Raw genomic sequence first — 21,871 nt, forward strand, 5'->3', positions numbered from 1 at the left:
GGCAGCTTAAGGAAGGTACATAGCCTTTTCCTGGAGTCAGAGAATTCCTGACCCTGCCACTGAAAATGTTCTCTCATGGAGTGGAGAACCTCACCAAAAGAAATATCCTCTGGAGGGGAGGCAGAGGGAATTGAATCCTCAGCATCCAAGTCCTCATAGGCCTGGAAGGATTCTTCCTGGGTATCTGAGTGCTCTGAATCCCCAGAGGCTTCATCTGAGGAGAGGGTGTCTGTCTGCTCAGTTCTAGGCCTTTTATCTGCAGGTGGCTGAGAACCTCTGTCCGGGTGCGGCTGAGAACCTCTGATAAGAGAGATTAAATCTGCAGCAAGAGTCATGATCTATCAGAAGAGGGACCCTGAGCAGTAGGCTTAGGGTGGGCCTTGGCCTGGCTGGCAGCCTTAGCACGTGCAAAGGCCTTGATGGACATGGATACCGGAGGCCTAACTGCCCCACGTGCAGGGGTAACCTTGTCCACAGGAATGGTGTCGGGTAAATCCAGAGCTTTGGTTTCTGGAGGAAAATCAACAACCGGCACCGGTGAAATCTCCGGGACTGAAGAACGCATTAAAACAGTGTCATCAGCCTGGGGCGGTAGAATTGCCACTTCCAAAGGGACCGAAGCACTCGGGGACGGGCTTAGGTGTGGTATCGCTGGAAGACGCGGGCCGAGGATGTCAGTCCCGGTCCTTGCGTTTTTTGGTAGATTGTGTTGTCGGTTGTTCCAACGGCATGATATAAGCAAAGGATTCGCCAAAAAAGTCTTCGGCAAATTCTGCCCGGCGCCTGAGTGTGCGCTTATTAAAGCAAGCACAGGCAGCACAGGCCGAGACGTCGTGGTCTGGGCCCAGGAAAGGGAGGCAGTAAGAATGGAAGTCCTTATGAGGTATTTGTTTACCACAAGACAAACAATTATTAACTTTTTCAATTTTTTCTGACATCGGCTGAGGCAAGAAAAAATGTTCCCCAACGGGGTACTTAGCTTTTAGATGACTTCGGTAACTGAAACACAGGAGCTGACCAACCGGCACTTGTGAACTGCTTCTGCTTTGGGCACCGCACGGCAAGAAAGACTGAAGAAGATGGCGTCGGCGGATGCCTTTATACCCCAGCCGCTCTGACGTCGGGGAGGAGGTGACATCAGCCGACGCCGGACCCAGATTTTGGAATCCGCCGACCGAAGGGCTGCCTGAGGCAGGACAACCCATATGTCAGGACTGCAGTTGTATTCTTGAAGGACATCCAAAGATTCTTGGGAATGTGTTTATGACACTGCTGTTGTTTCTCAGGCTGCTGATACTAGCCCTGTTTTGAGAAGATTTACTTGGTTGCAGTCTCAAAATCTATCAGGGAATGTTAAAACTGAAACGTAAATGATCCCCTGGCTGGATAAGTGTAAATTGTTCTTTCCTTTGTGGAAGTCCTTAAAAGATTTGATGAAAGGATGAAAGTTAATTCAGAAGGTTATCCAGACAGATATTTCAACCTTCCTTTGCAAAATACAACTAAAGCTTTTCTTCCAGTTCAGATTTCTCTACCAGAAAGCAGAACAGCCTCGTTCCTCCTTTTAGTTTCCTGGTACCTTTGGACTGACAATATAATTACTATCACATTCTAAACAGCAATTTCATTGCATTTTCTGCTTCTCTGTGTCTGGTTTGTATTCTCAATTTATTGTTTTGCATTTTAAATTATCTATAGCCCCAAAAGTGTTCACAAAGTTTCTGGATCCTGAAATACTCATTGTAGGTTACAGGGCATTCAAATGTTCCCTTATTTAGATAATCACCTGATTTTTGCAGATTAGTTTACATCATATTAAGGATCACTGGCTTGAGTAATACAGGCTTCTGTAGTCATGTAGTTTCAGGTGAACAGACAGAAATCATCTAACATTCCTTTTCACAGGAGAGTGTTTCTAGATTATCTTCTAGATACAACATGTATATGATAGTTTTCCTTCTTTAAGGCAAAGTGGAGAGCTATAGGGAGCAATTTCTGATAGTTTCAAACCAGGCTCAGATGTTTGCCAGAGAATATCTCACAATTCTAGGTTTAATAGCCTCAACTACTCTCTTAATTCCCTTGATGAGACTCCACTTCAGACAGAATCAATGGCTTATCAAGTTAGTTTGGACGCAACACGAACACTCTCTTTCATTTCAAATTCCTGCACTGGGATTTGTGAGAAGGGAGTTAGAATGCTGGATTAATTAGTTGTCTCTCAGCCTAGGTCTTCTCTTTTGCCTGACAACACCTAATGGTTCAGACTATGCTTGGGTAGCTGTGTCCAAAGGGGTGAAAGGGTAGGATATATGGAAGAAAACAGACTTTAAAAGTTATTTAAATCAAGGAACTAGTGACTCTAATAAATTGTCTCAAATCTCAAAACTATCTTTAAACTCTAGACTCTTTGTTAGTAATCACAGACAGCACCACAGTGATGTGGTATATAAACAAATGACAAATGAAGGGGGGAACAGATCCTACCCCCTTTTGCAGATTAACTATGATATCCTAGATATAGCAACTCAATTCAATTTGTTCCTCCAGCTACATACATACATACATACATACATTCTGTCAGAGCAAAAGACTGTGACAGGCCAGCTATGCAGGAGCAGAACAGACCTTCACAGATGGAAGCTACACTCAGGAGTCTTCCAGGAATTGATCCATCTTTGGGGAACTCCTCAAGCAGACCTGTATGCTTCTAATTAAAACAGACATCTAAAGAACTTCTGTTCCAGGACACCTTGCAGGCTGCCCTGGAAGACAGATGCCTTTTCATTTTCATGGTTGAAAATGTGAAATGTTTCTAAATGCCTTTCCACCCTTCCCTTTCCTCTAATAACTGGAGTTCTTCAGGATACAGAAGGACTCTCCAAAGATAATTGTGGTGACCCCTCTTTTGGGCCAGGTAGCAGTGGTTCTCTCTTTTATGAAAATGGCCGATGGCAAATGCCACACATTTCCTAACAAAATAGACTTACCACACAGGACAGGGGAAGTTTGATATAGCTCAGCATTCATCTTTAATTAACAGCCTGTAAGATAGACTTTTAGTACCTTTTTGATAACTTTTTTGATGATGTGCAGCAGGTATTAGAAGATTCAAAGAAACCTGCTACTAAAAAATCATACATGGGAAATTGGAGAAGATATTCCAGCTGGTGCTTATCCAAGAACCAGGATCCATTTATGGCTCAGTCTCCTGTGAGTTGTTATCCTCTGACTTATCTTACTGTTCTATGAGGGTTCATCTCTTGGCCATTTCTGCTCATCTAGCCCCAGGATGCCTCCATCTACCCTACCTCTTGTGAAACAGATTTTGAATGGGGCGTTACTTATCATTCCACCTAGTAGACAAGTGGCCCCTGGTTGGGAGCTTTATTTTTTGTTTTAGAAAATATTACTTTGTTTCTTTATGAACCTGCTCATGAGGCTGATTTCAAGTTCTTGTGGGTTCATAGGTTTATTGATACTTACTAGGCTATCAATCTGTGAGAATCTTAAGAAGCCTAGCCTTACATTCTCATGGTAGTTTTTTGTCCCTTGTGTTTTGTGTACAAGTAACCCAAAGGCAAGCAGAGCATGGATATGTTGGGACATTTGCATGTTTCCTCTATTCATGAGGGACAGGAGTGCTAAACCGGGAGAAATAATTTGCAGTTACCCATTCATCTGTCCAGATTACTTTTGAATAGAGTAAGGGAAGTTTTTATGTGGAATGAAGGATGGTTCATGCGAAACATGTCTGCTCCTACAACATGTTTAATTATCTTGCAAAAGAGGCTGATGTCCCTGAGTGGGTGTTTATGATACCATTGGCCTTGCAAATGTGTAATAGGTCTGACAGAACAGGGTTTGTTGAAGCTCTTTATGTGAGGCAGAGGTCACATTTTTAGTAGCCTGTATAATATTGAGGATAGGAAAAAGGCTCTGAGATGGTCTGCATAGCTTTTATGATTTAGGATCTTGGTTTTTTAAGAAATTGTTCTGGTCATTCTACTTGTAACAAGTGTTTGGACATAAAGATTCATAGGTTCATAGGTGTGTACTAGGCTAATGACCTTGAAGCCTTTACAAACCTAGCCCATAGAAGTGCCCTGGCATCGTGCTGCCTGATGTTATTTCTCACTGCCTCAATCAAGTAGATCCACTCGTGTGATCCCCGGGGTGAACTTTCTATAAACCATCCACTCTTCAAGATTTCTCTTGAAGAGGGCCAGTGAGGTACTCTGCTTGACATGTATGGGAAGTCTATTCCAGAGCATAGGCAGTCTCTGGGTGAGGAACCTGTCCCTCCAGCATGTTCTGTTGATTGTGGTAATGAGGTTGAGGTATCTGAAGTGTGTGGTGTGGAGGGATTGGGATTTCTTTAGATGTAGCATTTCCAACAGAGCTGGGTCAGATATGGCTTTGTAAGTCAAGGAGAGATCGTCTCTTAGTAGACAATATGAGACAGAGAATAGCTGGAGTTTTTTGAGTCTGTCCATGTAGGACATCTGTTTAAGGCTTAGGATCCTCTTTGTGAGGTACTTTTGTGGCCTTTCAAACTGCTGCATGTTTCTAGTGAGGTATATGCTGAATGGGGCATTATACTCGATGATTGGCCTAATGAAAGAAGAATACAGAGAGATGATGACCTCTTTCATCCTGAATGCAAAACCCTTGGTAATGAGATGTGCCACACAGAAGGACTTTCTGACCACAGTGGCAATATGGTGATCGAAGGAGAGGTTGCTGTCAACCTGTGTCCACAGATCTCTTATAACACCTTCAGTGTTCAATGGGCTTCCATCAATGTGGTAATTAGTGGGAACTGAGTTTTTCCCAAAGAGGATGACAATGCATTTTTTGGCATTATGCTTAAGGCCATGGTTTCGACACCAGTCATTGGTCACAGTGAGGCCATTTTGTAGGATGTCTACATCACTTGGAGAGTTAATAATGGCTCCCAGCTTGCAGTCATCTGTGAACTTGGTCAGCCAGAGTCCCTCTGGGCTGGCCTGGACTTCTGAGAAGTAGATGCCAAACAGGAAAGGACCCAAGATCAATCCCTATGGGACTCCACTCATGCCTGGTTGGCAGTCTGACTTGGAGTCCACTACTTTCACACTGTGGGTTCTATCAGCGAGCCAATTTTCAAGCCACCTAGTGATATAGGGGTTGATTCCTAATTTGGTGAGTTTATCAATAATTCCTGAGTGGGGAATGGTATCAAAGGCCTTGGCCAGATCAAGGTAGGCTGTATGAACTGCCTTGCCCTCATTCACAACTCTGGTGACAGACTCAAAGAAGTCAACCAGGTTGAGCAGGCATGATCTTTCACAAAACCAAATTGCATGGGATCTAGAGTTTGGAGATTCCTTATATCCTTGTTAATTAGGTCCATAATGATGTGCTCCATAGCCTTACATATCAGACTCATCAGGCTAATGGGCCAATAATTTCCAGGGTCTGTAGTCGCTCCCCCTTTATGGAGAGGGATGACTGTAGCAGTGCGCCATTCGGTAGGGACAAAGCCTGAGGTGAGCCTGTGATTGAACAGGGCACACAGATGTGGTGCCACTTCACTTTGTAGTTCATGTAGAACACATCCAAGGATATTCTCAGGTCCCATGGAAGCTGTATTCTTGGCCTTGGACAATGCAGCTTTAACATAGTATACACAAGTATGCATACTGAAAGGAGCATTTTATAACTATCTATCTATCTATCTATCTATCTATCTATCTATCTGTCTATCTGTCTATCTGTCTATCTATCTATCTATCTATCTATCTATCTATCTATCTATCTACAGGTTTCATTGTCTATTTTATTACCTGCTGCACATCCTTGGAAAAAAATTCTTGGAAAACAGTTTTTCTTATAGCTCTGACTTTTGAGAGAAAAGTATCTGAATAACAAGCTGTCATGGTGAGCCATCATTATCTAATTTTTCACAAAGACATGATAACTGTGAGAAAAAAAACCATCCTTTAAGTCGAAGTTAGTTTCAGTTTACAATGTCAGGTTACTCATCTGTTTTTGTTCCAGAGCCTAAAAATAAGGAAAAAAAGATTTCTTTACACCCTGGATGTCCATAGGAAATTCAGGTACTATATTGACAGAACAAAATCCTTCAGGATATCTGATCAACTGTTTGTTATTTATGAAAGCGAGAAGAAAGAACAACTAGTATTTAAACAGACATTGTCCAAATTGTTGTCTTAAGTTATTACTTTTTGCTATTCTCTCCATAACAAGTCACTTCAAGGCAAAGTCAGGGCATGTTCTGCTCAGTCACCTGTGCACACCTTTAGCAAGCACTACAAAATACACTCCGCTAGGTCCTGAGCAGGCTTTGCTAGGGCTATTCTCCAAGGGATGCTGGGCTCTAAGCCAGCATCATCCTCCCTCTGTCAATCAACTATGGTATTCACTTCATATTGCTTAAGGCTACTTACTGCAACCTTCTTATGATGAGCATAGCAGTGTTGTGTAATTAAACTAACCATAACAGTAGATGTTCACATACATTATTGATGCACTAGGCACTCTCTCTATCCCTTCATCCCTCTATTTTTGCTATTTTTTGCCAGAGTATGGGATTTCATATTTTTATGTTCCTATTTGAGAGGGATCTAGTCTCCCAATCTTCTGAGTTATGAAAGCTCTGTAGTATTTGATTATCTTGTGAGTAGTTTTTCCCAATATTTCTTGTGCATGTCAGTCAGTAGACTGTGTGGAAGGAGCCCTAAAGCTTTGGAAAGCTGACTGGCTGGTCTGATCCTTTATAAGATGTCTGCTGCAGGAGTCAGAACATCTAATGTTATAGCAGGTTTATTTACACAATTGTACTTTCTAATTATATTTTGTTGATGTGCTTACCCCCTCCCTCACATGTGTGCCGTTTTTCTTCTTTTCTACCATTCTGCCTGTATGAAAATGACATCATCCTGTTATTTCGGCCAGCGATGAGATCTGATTATCTAGCGAGCTCCATGAATAGATGGACAAGTACCCAGTAAGAGCAGGCAGTGGTGACTGAGAAATAGAAAAGGCAGTCAGATTCTGGAAAGAGGATCTGACTCAGTAAGCAGGATGGATTTTTTTGATCACCTCAGTCCTTGTTTTTACTGGCCTAGTGCCCAGTGCCCCACATCCATGTTGGGTCTACCAACCATCTTATTTCCCCCTGGATTTACTCCAGTGTTGCTGGGGCTAGCTGTGGATCTAAAGGACATCCTAGGGATTGGCCATTTGTGCTTCCATATGTTTTTTTTAATGTGCCCTACCCACTTTCTCTTTCCCCATGCTCACACTTGATTATTTCCAAGGAAAACTCCTCTCTTTGGGCCATGCCTCCCCCCTTAGGGAACATCACAAATGAGTGCCCATCCCTCTCTGCTGTTCCATCAGTTGCCCAAGCTGCTAATCAAACCTGGGTTGCCTAGGCCACAGTCAGGGCACCACCAGAATGGCTCAGTAAGCAGGATGGCCTTGAGGAGACAGAACAATGACCATTTGGGGTGCAATCCCTGCACAAGCATAGATGCAGCAAAGAGAATGGATCCTGTTGCTGATGACATACAGCCAGTGCAGCTTGAGTTTTAGGGAATGATGATTACGTTAATCTGATTCTTTAGTTAATGAGGGAATGGGCAGGCTATGAACTTTGCTGGCAGTTGAGGAGCTTAAGTAAGGTCAGAAAGCACTTGAAAGGAGGTAGGATGTTAGGATCTCTGGTACAGTGAGGATTTACCAGCAACCTGCAAAGTTTATAGGGAACAGGCCAAAAAAATGAGCAAAAAATCTGGACATTCTGTGAAACTCTGGACAGGTGAGAGACATGCCTCTATCCCTATCTGCTACTACACCTGTCACAAGCTAGTCAGTATAGCCTCTCAACTGTCCAGATTTTGCTGGCAAATCTTTTCGGGTTGAAGTAACTAAATAATGTCTTAGATTTGAGTTTCAGACTTTATATCTTTCAAAAAAATGAAAACAGGCCCCTACAAATAATTCAGTTCATCTTTGTAAATGCGTTTTTTGTGTTATAACCTGCCTATTCCTGGAGATTCTACACCACAGCAGCATATCTGAAAGTGCTGTGAAGACAACAAATTCACAGTACAAGTGATCTTAGTCAAAATGCTGAGACTCAGTGGCTGAGTGATGAAGGCGATACTGGCCTCGATAATTACTTGGGACTGAAGAAGTACAAATAAATAAAAATTTTGACAAGCCAAGTACTACCACCTTGGTATTACTAGTACCAAAATTCCTCATAAAGTCCTGCAATTGGAATCAACAGCGTCAAAGGCTTAATCCACCGCTGTTCTCCAAGTATAGTTTTACAGAGTATCCATGCATTTGGAAACAGCCTTTTATTGAATATATTTTATTTTCAGCAGTTTTAATAATCTCCAGTGCCAAGCAAATGCTTAAGGGTGCAGGACCTAAGAATGCCACTGCAAAAGCAGATGGCATTGTAAGTACATGCAGCATATAACAGGCACCTACATACTATTTGTTTAGAAAACAGGATTGTAAACTAAAGGAGCATATGCTGACCACTGTAAAGTTCAGTGTTTATGTAAAATGCACTTGTGACTTAAAGCACTCTTCCAAGTACTACTGCATTCTGTTTTGTGAGATGCAGAGTTCACATCTCATCGATACAAAATTAAACTACTGAGTTAGTCAAAGAGCAGAAAAAGAGAAGTAATCTGTCTCGGGTAAAAGCTACAAAATTGTTCAGTCTAATTGCAGATTAAGTCACACAGGTATTTCTACAAAAATAAACCTAACAGTATTTTGTTTACTGACAGTACACAGAAGCATTAGACTTCATGGAGAGTTTCATAGAACTTGCCAGAGTATTTGATACCACCAGACAAAAACTGTCTGAATTACTTCTGCAGAAACTCACTGCACTGGAAATTGACAAACAAAACACAAGACGTCAAAGATATGATACAGGCACCAAAATGAGTGACACGTTTACTATACTATGAATAGGACTGCATGCTGTAGTTCCAAAAGCAATTTATTTGACTTCCAGAGGCCATAATTTGAAAACAGCAGTATTCCACTCATGGAATGTACACCAGATACTGAACACACTGGACATAAACTGGAAGGTCATTGCAAAACTCAACTCATCAGCCAGGTGCAATAATGTTGAGTTATCTAAAGTCAAATAATGTGAAAAGCTAACAAGCAAATGGAAAGCAGACAGTTTTAGAGACTTGCCTGTCTCTGGAAATATATGGTGTATACCAGTTTCTGCACCTTCAAGTTCATATACCTCATTATAATAAGTATTTTACAGGAGACTACAGTCGCTGAAGAAGACTAACATGTTGAAGTATTCCTTTACCAAGTTTAGTTAACTGGTTTGTCTGGTAACTGTGGAATGTATGGTGTAACTAAGAGGACTTCTTCATATGTACTTTCAACGAGAGGATCTTGACATCATTTCCATGTGTGATAAGTAAAGCATTGCTTTTCAGACACTGTGAAGCATGAAAAGTGATATTCAATCTACATTTACAGCAACTTTTGATAAGTGAAACATAAAGCAGGTTCGGCATTCTGTGATGAAGCCATGTGCACGTAAGATCGTAAGCTAGTTTATCTAGATGTTTTGGCAAGGCTAGTTATACTGCCTTGAAAAAAACAGCTTCCTCATACCTCTCATCTGTCCAGATTTTAAAGAATGTCCAGATTTTTGCCTCTTAATTTTGGACAGCTCTTCATAAAATATGTGATTTTTTTAAAATTTTTGTGGCAAATCAGTAAGGATTGAATTCACTAAATAATGACAAGCTTTTGCATTTCAAGCTTCATATCTTTCAGAAAATACATTGTGACACAAGACTTTTTATTCTAGCAACTTTTTTAAGTTTATAAGAGTCATATTTAAAATTTGTTCCTATTTTTTGGGACTTTGCCCCCCCACCCATTATTTTTGGCTTTGTCCAGATTTTTTTGTTCTAAGAGGTTAAGAGCTATGAGAACCCTATATAATATGAATAAGCCTTTGCATCTGGCTGCCAAGATGTACCACTGGGGATTGGAACTAAGTGTAGGAACTTATGTGACTTACTCTCTGTAGAACTGAGGGTTGCCACATTTTGAAAGGTCCAAAGACAGACATTTTCTGTTAAAATGTGGGATTTTGCAGTACAAACCAAACCCACAACCAATACAAAGCACTGAACTTCATTATTTGCCAAAATAAAAACTTATTCATGTAACAGTTGACTTGTTTATGCTGATTCACATCAATTTTAAGTGATTATGATGGAAAACAAATTATATGCCTTACAATATTCTTGCAATAAAATGTCTGGAAATGTGCCACTATTTAGTCCTTTTTCAGGGCACAACTGCCCAAAGAGGAACTGTCCTGTGCAAAAAGGGTCAGGTGGTAATCCTAGTGGGACTGTCTTTAATGAAGTGGTACAGAAGCTTGTCATAGCTTTATATTGTAAGCAAAGTCTGCTTCCTGTCTTTCAGATCCTTGCTGAAAAGTGGCATTGTTGCCAAAAGCCAGTTTGTGATGTGGCTAAGGAGTTAATTTACCACAACCAAAAAGCAGTGATCATTGAGCGGATGTCTGTTGTGTGCCACAATCTGTACTATATTGCTATCACATGATCTATACCTTTTTTGACATGGGTGCAGTGTGCTTCCACTGTATAACACAGAGCTGTGGCATGAAAAGCACCTGTTATGGGGGGCAGTATAGATTCTCTGCATAATTCCTGACTATGTCACTGAGCACATTTACTGCACCACAGGCCAATATATATATAACTATACTGAAGTCTTCCTGATGTTCTTAGTAAAAAATCATTTCTAGATGCATTACTTTTCGTAAAAGTGATTTTTATCATTGTGAAGTACATCCTTGGTAACAAGAAGCTGTAACTATGAAATGTGAAGTTTGGTCAACCTTGTTCAATCTGGTGCTACTGCCATATCCCTCACCAAGAAAAACAGAAAGAAAATGAAATGTGATTAAGTGTGTTATAGGCAGCCCAGTGAAATGTCCTCAAATTCTGTCTACCAAAGTAAAAAAACATCAATAGATGGAATTATCAAAAATACAGCAACATCTCTTTTTGCTACTTTTTGCAAGGAGGAGTAAGTCCCTCTACAGCCTCCCCCACATCTGTGATAACTTCAGTATACTAAAGCAGAGATCACAAAATATCACAGAAAAGAAAATAATTTGCTCAGTATTCTGCAATCTCACCTCTGTCAGCAGTCTGTTAATGCACTAGACTTTCAATGTGCATGCTATTCGATCACTTGGATTTGAATCACATGCATTTTACAAAAGTGTGCTTTGATCACATCACATGGAACCAATAAAGTACTTATGGATATCTAATATATGGATGTGGTGCAACTATTCAGTGTGCAAGTACATTTTTAGTTCCAAGTTGTAGAAAAAGTGAACACTGTTGATCGATATGCTTCTTTTAAGTCCTCACTGACAGCATCAGTGTGACTCACCCTTCACGCTTATACCGAATGTCAGTCTGTTTAACAGTGGCACTAAAGCAGACTGCAGAAGGTATACTGGCACTTTGATTACTTCCGTAAATAAACAAATTGTTTTACTCATGGAAACACCAGGGGCAGATAGACACTAATGGATACATGAAAAACAAAAAATAAAGTTCTTACTCCATGAAAGACGTGTACACAAAACAATATAGCTCATGCATTCATTACCTTTAGAATCAGCCACTGCATAAATCCAATATAATACAGCATAGAGATTACTGTGCTGAAGAAAATCACTATTGGCAAAACCTAAAGGAAAACAAAGATACGTTGATTACTTACATTTTTGTCATAGGTTCATAGATTAGTACTAGGCTAACTGCCCTTGCAAGCCATTTTAAGCCTAGCCAATTATCCCCTGTGAGATTCAAGTCCTGCACCTTGTGTTTGTAAGGCAAACACCTTAACCATTAGGCCATCCTCCCAAACCCTTAAGAGACAAGAGTTCAGAGTGAATGCAAACGTTCTGCATACATAAACAATACCACTTATTAACATTACTATTATTTTAAAAATTGGGCATAGTTTCCCTTTTTTCATCCTCTTGTCTTCATTTGGACCATAATTGCTGTCCACCATTGGTGTTGCAGTCAACATTAACCATGGAATAGCCCTCTCTTTTCAATGATGATTGGCTTTTTTTCTGACATTTTTATGGGATAAGAAGAATGTGATGTGATGTGACGTGTCTAGGGCATTAATATCGCAGACAGACTCAATATTCTGATATGGCTTCTAAATTATCACGTTACTAGTGTGCAATATGTCAACAAAGGGGTCATATGCAGGCATGATCCTAAACATGAATTTTCAAGCCTAAGATAACTGTTGATGACAATGTAAAACTTAAATGCCTGGACTTAGCCTCAAACATCTGCTAGGCTGTGAATCTTCATCAGACTCCGTTCTGATGCCTCCCCCATTGAAAGAGAACTAACCTTTATCTTCTTATTCTTCCTTCACCTTGCTGGTTATCAAGCACCTGGGTCAGTAGTTACAGCTGAGTCAGAAGAAGCACTGGCAGATATCCTGCCCTGATGCCAAAGGCACTATTAGAAAATCAGGTACTGACAAGAGCGCAACTCACCTTGAAAGCAAAGAAGTGGTCTTCATAGCGGTCACCAAATACAAACTTAGATCCTGCATCTGTATACTGCAGAAAAATCTGAAAGAAAGAAAAAAAAATGAAGCTGAATTTCTTTAGAATTCTTTTATAAATGGTTGCCATTGTCATGTGGGGATTATATTAAGTATGGGTTATAGAAATATCCAGAAAAGTACAGTTGTGTAAGTTAAACTTACTGTTGATAGTAGATGTTTGAATGATCACTGCTGCAGTAGCCTTAGCTATATGGGTCATATCCTGCCTAGGATATAAGAGCAGGCAGTTTCCAAAGCTTCAGGCCACCTTCCAATCACCCAAACTGACAAGCAGTTTGAGTTGAGCTTATTAAAAGAAACGTTTGGGTGCCCCTCAGAGCTTTCCTACCAGCAGAGAGAGGGAAGCTGATCTCTGAAAGAACAATGCTGGGAACAATACAAAATAAATGTCACCAACTTGGTATAATGAACACACCAGAAAATGAGGACAGTGAAATAAGGGACTGGCTCTTGTAGCAGTGATCATTTGAACATCTACTGTTATGGCAAGTTTAACTTACACAACTGTTTATTATATCGATCCCTGCTGTGGGCATCCAATGTATGAGATATCCTTTTGCCCTCATTTTTAGGGAAAGGAAAAAAAACAGGGAGATGGATAGTTTGGCTTAAAGTAACCTTGAATACCACTTTAGGCATAAAAGAATGACTAGTTCTCCAGGAAACTGATTCCTATGGAAAATGAGATAGAGTTGACTCACCATAAGATCTTACAACTCAGATCCCCTTCTTACAGAGGTGAAAGTAATAAATAAAACTGCTTTCCTGTTGAGAACCTCAAGTCAGCCAAATTAGCTGGTTCAAATGGAGCAAGTGTTAGCTTCTTTAGCACAAAATTAAGATCCCACGGTGGTGCCAATGGTTTTCTTGGTGGCCTCTTATGAAAAACCCTTTCAAGAACATTTTAGCATGACACTGCATTGAAAGAGAAGGATCCATGGGCAGACATGCTGAGATGGCCAATACATGAACCTTGATAGAGGAATATTAAAGGCCATAGGATAGCAACTCACACAAATACTGTAGAACCACAGAACAGCTAGCCCTGAATGGGTGCCGGTTATGTTGTTGGTATCAACTAGAAAACCTTTTCCATTTGCTAATACATGATTTTTTAGTAGTAGGCTTTCTTACCTCCATTAGTGCCTGCTGCATGTCCTAAGTAAACAGATGTCTGAAAGAAATTAAAATCCTTTCATGTATGCAGTCAATAGAAGTTGAATAATTTCAGGGGGTATCAAATACCCCTGTTCTTGTGTGTGTAGATCCAGGCTGTGAGGATGATTGTGGCAATTGTCCCTGGCCATTTCCAAAATAAGGGAGAACTATGGTTGTCTCGGTCCAGTAGGGAGTCACCACAATGATCCTGGGGGATTCCTTCTGAATCTTCAAAAGTACCTTAGATATTAGTGGAAAAGAAGAAAAAGCATATAGGAACAGAAAAGGTTCCAGGCCTTCTTGCATGGAGTCCTGGAGCAGAATCTTGCCAGCTGATTGTTTTGAGAGGAGGCATTACTTGAGGATCTCCCCACAGATGGATCAAATCTTGGAAGACCCACAATCCAGTTTCTATTTGTGAGGATCTGCCCTGATCCTATTCAACTTGTCTATCAAACAATTTTGCTCTGTAAGATGCTTTTAGAGTGAGATTGTGCTTTGAAGGTGTATCCCAAGATTACATGGATAGTCTACAAATGGGGGGGGTGGGGGTACAGCCTGGTTCTCAATTACTTGTTGATGTATCACATGACTGTGATATTGTCTGTAACCACTTGGAGAAGTCCTGGGGACCAATGATGGTTCAGTGAATTGACTGCCTTGATCAGGGCAAGCATCTCCTTGATATTTATGTGTTTGCATCTGTCCTTGGATCACATAGAACCCACACTTTTATCCCTCCTGAAACTGCTCTCCAAGCAAAATCCAAAGCATCAGTGGTGAACCACTGCTTTTGAGCAGGGAAAGAGAAGGGGAGACCAGGATTTAGGGATATCTGTTGTCTCCACCAAAAGATTTCTCTTCTGGCAAACCCCAGCACTGGAATTTGAAAAGATAAAGGATGCTGGCATTAGGAAAAAACAGCTTTCAGGTACCATTGCACCTTTCTCATGTGGAGTCTTGCCAGGGGTGTTATCGGAATTATAGATGCCATGAGATCAATAAGTCTGATGTATTCACTTGCAGTGATTGAAGTCTGAGTGGAAAACCTTAGAAATAGAACTAGATAAAGTTCTGTTTTTCTTGTGGAAGAAAAACTCTTTGAACTGAGGTGTCTATTTGACATTTCAGGAGCATAATCCTGGGTTAAGGACTCAAGAAAGACTTCTGAATATTCTCTTGAAATCACAGCTTGTGTAAGAAATCTCTCACCCAAGAGAAAGATAAAGAGATTCCTGACACTTTGAAAAAGACACTGCAAACATAAGCAAGTTATCTTTAAGGAAGAAGAAGTGATAAAACACTGTGAAATGACATAATTTTCAATTTGTGCATGATTACCAACAGGTTTAGGGAAGAAAGATCCAGGACTGGACTCCAAGCATTTTCTTACTTTGGGACTAGGAACATCTTTGAATAAAAACCTTCCCCCACCTGGGAAGGAGGAACTGGTTCTATCACTCCTCAGGATACTATGTGATGAATAGGTATTGTAAACAAAAGAGTGTGATCTGGAAGATGAGGAATGACTACAAATGTGGAAAAATTTGAAAGATATGGTGGTTCGTAATATATATATTGTTTTGCCCTGTAGTTTGTTATTTAAAGTCCCTGCTTCTTTTGGTACTTTTCCCTGTGGCAATTGCTGTTCTCGTCAATTTATTGTAAATACTTTCCAGGAAATTAATGGTTTATCTTTTCAAGTGAATAGGAAGCATAGTAGTAACATGGATAGCATAATTTATGCTCCAAAATGCTTGTGTGGTCTTTTTTATGTGGGGGTAAAGTAAGAGAAAGTTTAAGTTGAGGTTACAAGAACATGTAAGAGATGTAAGGAAATGTAGAACTGAAAGTCCTGTTGCACATTTTAAAATGTATCATAACTCTGACCCTTTGGGGTTGGAAGCCATTATTTTAGAGAAGGTTTATTTTAATCATGTCAACGAAATGGCGATTAAACACAGATTGCTGTATAAAGAATCTATGTTCACTTTAAAATACAATACCTCACTCCCCTCAGGTCTGAGCACTGAATGTATTTGGAAAGTTTTAATTTAATGCAATTGTTTGTGGATATGGTTAATTGTAGTTAATTGCTGTTCTTGTCAATTTATTGTAAATATTTTCCAGAAAATTAATGATTTAACTTTTCAAGCAAATGGGAGGCATAACTGTAACACTGATGGCATCATTTATGGTCTAAAATGCCCGTATGGTCTTTTTTATGTGGGAGAATGTAAGAGAAAGTTTAAGTTGAGGTTACAAGAACATGTAAGAGATGCAAGGAAATGTAGAACTGAAAGTCCTGTTGCACATTTTAAAATGTATCATAACTCTGACCCTTTAGGGTTGGAAGCCATTATTTTAGAGAAGGTTTATTTTAATCACGTCAATGAAATGGCGATTAAACACAGATTGCTGTATAAAGAATCTATGTTCACTTTAAAATATAATACCTCACTCCCCTCAGGTCTGAGCATTGAATGTATTTGGAAAGTTTTAATTTAATGCAGTTGTTTGTGGATATGGTTAATTGTAGTTAATTGCTGTTCTTGTCAATTTATTGTAAATATTTTCCAGAAAATTAATGATTTATCTTTTCAAGCAAATGGGAGGCATAACTGTAACACTGATGGCATCATTTATGGTCTAAAATGCCCGTATGGTCTTTTTGTATGTGGGAGAATGTAAGAGAAAGTTTAAGTTGAGGTTACAAAAACATGTAAGAGATGTAAGGAAATGTAGAACTGAAAGTCCTGTTGCACATTTTAAAATGTATCATAACTCTGACCCTTTAGGGTTGGAAGCCATTATTTTAGAGAAGGTTTATTTTAATCATGTCAATGAAATGGCGATTAAACACAGATTGCTGTATAAAGAATCTATGTTCACTTTAAAATATAATACCTCACTCCCCTCAGGTCTGAGCACTGAATGCATTTGGAAAGTTTTAATTTAATGCAATTGTTTGTGGATATGGTTAATTGTAGTTAATTGCTGTTCTTGTCAATTTATTGTAAATATTTTCCACAAAATTCATGATTTATCTTTTCAAGCAAATGGGAGGCATAACTGTAACACTGATGGCATCATTTATGGTCTAAAATGCCCGTATGGTCTTTTTTTATGTGGGAGAATGTAAGAGAAAGTTTAAGTTAAGGTTACAAGAACATGTGAGAGATGTAAAGAAATGCAGACTGAAAGTCCTGTTGCAGTTAGTCGTTTAATTGTGCATGTGATTGGTATATACATATATATATATATATATATATATATATATATATATATATATATATATATATATATATATATATATATATATGTATATATATATAGATTATATATATATATATGTATATATATATATATATATATACGGTTCTACCTGACATAGTCGAAACCACACAACACCGACAACCACATCACCGACACCACATATTCGACAGTCCATAAACACGAAACCACACATAACCGACAACGAAATAACCGACGGTACACAAACACGAAACCCCATACACTGCACACACCACAATAACAATTATTAAAAACAAAACACATCCCCATTCCACAAACCACACACACAACACAAGCACACCAAAATCCTTACAAGCCCACACTAAACCTTACCCTAACCCTAAGGTCCGTCACTATCGCACACTTACCTACCCGCTCCCTAACCCTAACTCACTTAACCCGCCCCTATCGCTCCCTAACCCTAACTCACTTAACCCACCCCTATCGCTCCCTAACCCTAACTCACTTAACCCACCCCTATCGCTCCCTAACCCTAACTCACTTAACCCACCCCTATCGCTCCCTAACCCTAACTCACTTAACCCACCCCTATCCCCACAGACCGTCAATCTCCACACTTACCTGCCTCGCACCCTAACGTCCGTCACTACCGCATACTCACACAGCCTTTCCCCATGTCGGCATCCTCGGCGTTGGTGTTGTCATCCGTCGTGTCGGTCTTCTGCATTGTCGATGTTCTGCCACTCGCGATTCGCGTCGGTCTTCTTCGCTTTCGATCTTCTGGAGCTCCGGATTCCGATGTCGGTCTTCTGCGCTGTCGACGAAGTCAGGTAGAACCATATATACATACATACCGTATTTCCCCAAAAATAACACCGAGTCTTATACTCTTTTCCCCACCAAAATACGCATTAGGGCTTATATCAGAGGATGCCTTATTTACCCCCCCATAGAACAATCTACATTTACTCATTTATTCATGTACAAAAATCGACATTTATTCATGTGCAAAAATCGACATTTATTCATGTACACAAATCAACATTTATTCATGTACACAAATCAACATTTATTCATGTACATAAATCAACATTTATTCCTGTACAAAAATCGACATTTATTCATGTACATAAATCGACATTTATTCATGTACAAAATAGACATTTATTCATGTACACAAATCAACATTTATTCATGTACATAAATCAACATTTATTCATGTACAAAAATCGACATTTATTCATGTACACAAATTGACATTTATTTGGTACTTTTCTGTTATCGGACAACAGTTCTAAATAACGCTTTAACAGTTGTGTGAGAATTCTACATAAACAGTGCAGCAAACATTTCAACTTCAGAATATCTACACCTTGGCTTTCACAGTGCAATATTTCATGCTTAACAGAAAGTGCAGAAAAATCTCAGTACATGTGTATTGGAGGAGGGGAATAAAACTGAAAGCAGAAGAAATCCATTCTGTTGCCTCGATAATGGAAAAATTATTCAAATACATTCATGTCATCTTCTTCTGGAACATTGTCATAAGTCTCCAACCCCTGAATTCTAGCCTGAATTTCTTGTGACTCCATTTCCTGTAGAATCATTGGCCCCAGTCTGTCATGCCTAGCAATAGAGCTCTCCTTAAATGAGCACTGCTTGTCCAAAAAGCCTTCTTGCAGTGCATTGGCAACACAGCTGTTAGTGATTTTATCCTATGAATTTTTCACCCAAGTCACGACCTCTTGCGGGCTAGGCTTCACAAAGTTTCCATGCTGATTTCTTGCCATTATATTTTCAATGTAGTCATTGAGTTCAATGCGTAAATAGTCCTTGAATGGCTTTTTTACATCAAGAGTCTGGAGATAGGCAGTCATTCTTCCGGGAATCATTATTTGATCTATTCTTCTCCGTGCAAGGAATTTCTTCATGTCTTTAGTGCGGTGAGTGCTGGCTGAATCTTAGACTAGCAGACCACTTTCATCACCTCGCAAAACAAGTGGCAGCATTACATCGACTACTTCCTTATAACTGCTTGTGTGCACCAGGCTTTTTCAGTTTCAGGAATGTAAATGCCTGAAACACATTCAATCTTATCTTTCTTTCCCTTACTAATGATTAAAGGTGGGGTTTTCTTTCCATCTAGATGAATTGCCAAAATACAGGTAACACGTGCACTCTTGTGACCAGTGGAGGAAATGTAGATTGACGAGGCACCCATCTGATCAATTATTATTTGAGATCCTTGGCCCATACATACTGCAGTTTCATCCATAGCAATCATGTTGGAGAGTTGGTATTTAGAAAAGTCAATGCCATCAACAAAGGACTTGAAAACAAGTGCACGTTTAATAACTTCAGTATCTTCCAGCTTGAACACTGTTGTTGATCTTCTTAGAGACAGTTCATATCGCTGAAGGAAGCCATCCAGCCAATATTGTGATGCTTTCAGTTCTTTTGGGGATATTTCTAACTGTGGTGCCATTGCAAGGGAAAATGCTTGAATATCAGCCCTGCACACAACCAAAGCCTTTGCTCTCCTATTAGCAATCCTTTCACAGATGATGTCTTCCAGCTTAGAAAATAATGGCTGCTGACCTGATCCACACTTGCACTTCTTAGCATTTCCCTCATCGGCCTGTTGACTGAGGTTATTGTATGCTGCACGCCATTTTCAAACCATTCGGAGATCTAACTTCTTCTCTTTGCAGAAAGCCATCAGATTCTTTCCCCCAGAGTCCTCCACAATTCCTTTCTTGTACTCAATGGAATAGCTCTTTCTTTTTGCACTCATCTTGTTTGGGGGAGGGGGGTTAATTGAAGACTTACAAGACCGGAGTGGCAACACAAAATGGCGACGGTTAAAAAGGCACAACCACAGATGTTCATTATCAAGTGCACGTGCTTTATGTGCATTGTCTGTACTTTGACCAAAGTACACCAGCCAGTGTTTATGGGCCAAGGATCTCAACCGTCAAGTGTGAGTGATAATTAGGGTTACAGTAAGAATTGTGGAGGACTCCCAGGGAAAGAATCTTATGACTTTCTACAAAGGGAAGAAGTCGGGTGTCTGAATCATCCGAAAATGGAGACCAGAGTACGATAACCTCAGTCAACGGGTGTCAATAATATTATTTTATAATTTAACACGTCCGTCATGTGCTGTTAACAATCTTAACTGGGGCTTATTTTTAGGGTGGGGCTTATATCATGACCACCCTGGAAAACCATGCTAGGCCTTATGTTCTGGTTAGGTCTTATTTATGAAGAAATACGGTATATATGCTGCTGTTTGTTTAGTTATTTTACTCTTTGAAGGCTCTCATTAAGCTGAGGTGCTAGAGAGTAAATACATTTTCCTTTTTCTACCTGGTTCTGCTGACCTTTGTGGTTTTGTGTACTGTTCAAATTTGCTGGATTTTGTTGTGTCTGTGATGAGGAATGACCCCTGGAAAGGAGAAATTTTCTCCCACTGCCATCTGTAACCTTGATGGATGATTTTCAGAACCCATTTGTCTGAAATAATCTATTGATGAAGAGTAAAATGGAGATTCAGATTTTCTGGAAGAAAAAGGGGACCAGGGTGAGAGGGTTACAAGGTTTCTCGGATAATCATTCAGACTTGTTAGACTGTCCTTGGTTTTGGTAGATTCATGATTTCTATTTAGAAACCCCATGCCACTTCTTCTTAAATGTCTGTTTAACTGTATTTTGTTAAGACTATTTATTCATTTTTTTGCCAAAATTGGATGAGGAGTTAAAAAAATCCCTTGGAAATTTTGGAAAAGGAGGGCTACAAATTCTTAAGAGGTTCCCTGGATCAGCTTGCCCCTTTCATCACACTTTTTGATTACCTCTACAGCAGAAGGGTCAAACACAACATCTATATCCAAGAGAGAATTTAAAATCTCATTTTAAACATCATCTTGAGGTTCTGAGAATGCAGCCATGCAAACCTCCTCAAAACAGTACCAGTAGCCATATCCTGGAAGAAGTATCAACAGAGTCATACACACACTGTAAACAATGAGCAGTGATATATGCAGTAGAATAGATTAAGTTAAAGAATATATTTCCTCACAAGAAAAAACTGCAGATAAAACATTCTGCATACTTTCACAATTTGTAAGAACAAACTTTTAACACATGAGCCTGACAATTCAAAATTCTGACAATTAAAAGTTGCAGAAATATACACTTTTCCCCAATACCGATCAATAATTTTCCATCCTTGCTAGAAAGAGTAAGACTGGAATTAACTGTGCTTAGCAGAAGTGGGGTCAACTAAAGCTATAGCTGCTGTGTCATGTTTGGAAATAGGGTATAAACATTTAAAAGACTGAAGAACTTTATGCATTCCTGTTGCCTTTTTAGGGACAGCAGGCTGACAGAAAAAAATGCAGGCAGTAACACACACACACACACACACACACACACACACACACACACACACACACACACACACACACACACACACACACACACACACACACACACACATTCTCTAAGAACAGGAGGAATGCTTGTAGGTTCTGAAAATCCTTCTGTAACAACTCACAGTACTTTCTGAGGGACTTTGAAACCTCAGTGTTCTTCCACTGAAAACACTGGGACATTCTAGTAATAGTCTCATTGAAAGAAACACCCACAGTAAGAATCAGAAACTGAGCTCTCCTGAATTTGGATCAAAAACCTGAGGGAAAAAATGTATCCATCCCTGCATCTT

General features: G+C 39.7%; 1 protein-coding gene across 1 annotated transcript in view; it reads right to left on the bottom strand.

The window, feature by feature from the left end:
- The window catches only part of SLC28A3 (solute carrier family 28 member 3), a 262,179-nt gene that overhangs the window by 113,013 nt on the left and 127,295 nt on the right, over positions 1-21,871 (bottom strand). Inside the window, exons 7-8 of the mRNA XM_044060325.1 lie at positions 12,659-12,736; positions 11,740-11,820 (exon numbers count right to left, since the gene is read on the bottom strand). Coding sequence (XP_043916260.1) covers positions 11,740-11,820; positions 12,659-12,736 — 159 coding nt within the window. The remainder of the gene's footprint in view (positions 1-11,739; positions 11,821-12,658; positions 12,737-21,871) is intronic.

Source organism: Protopterus annectens, chromosome 2.part0 (genome assembly GCF_019279795.1).
Source record: "Protopterus annectens isolate FY-2018-M chromosome 2.part0, PAN1.0, whole genome shotgun sequence".
In the NCBI taxonomy this organism is placed as follows: Eukaryota; Metazoa; Chordata; order Ceratodontiformes; family Protopteridae; genus Protopterus; species Protopterus annectens.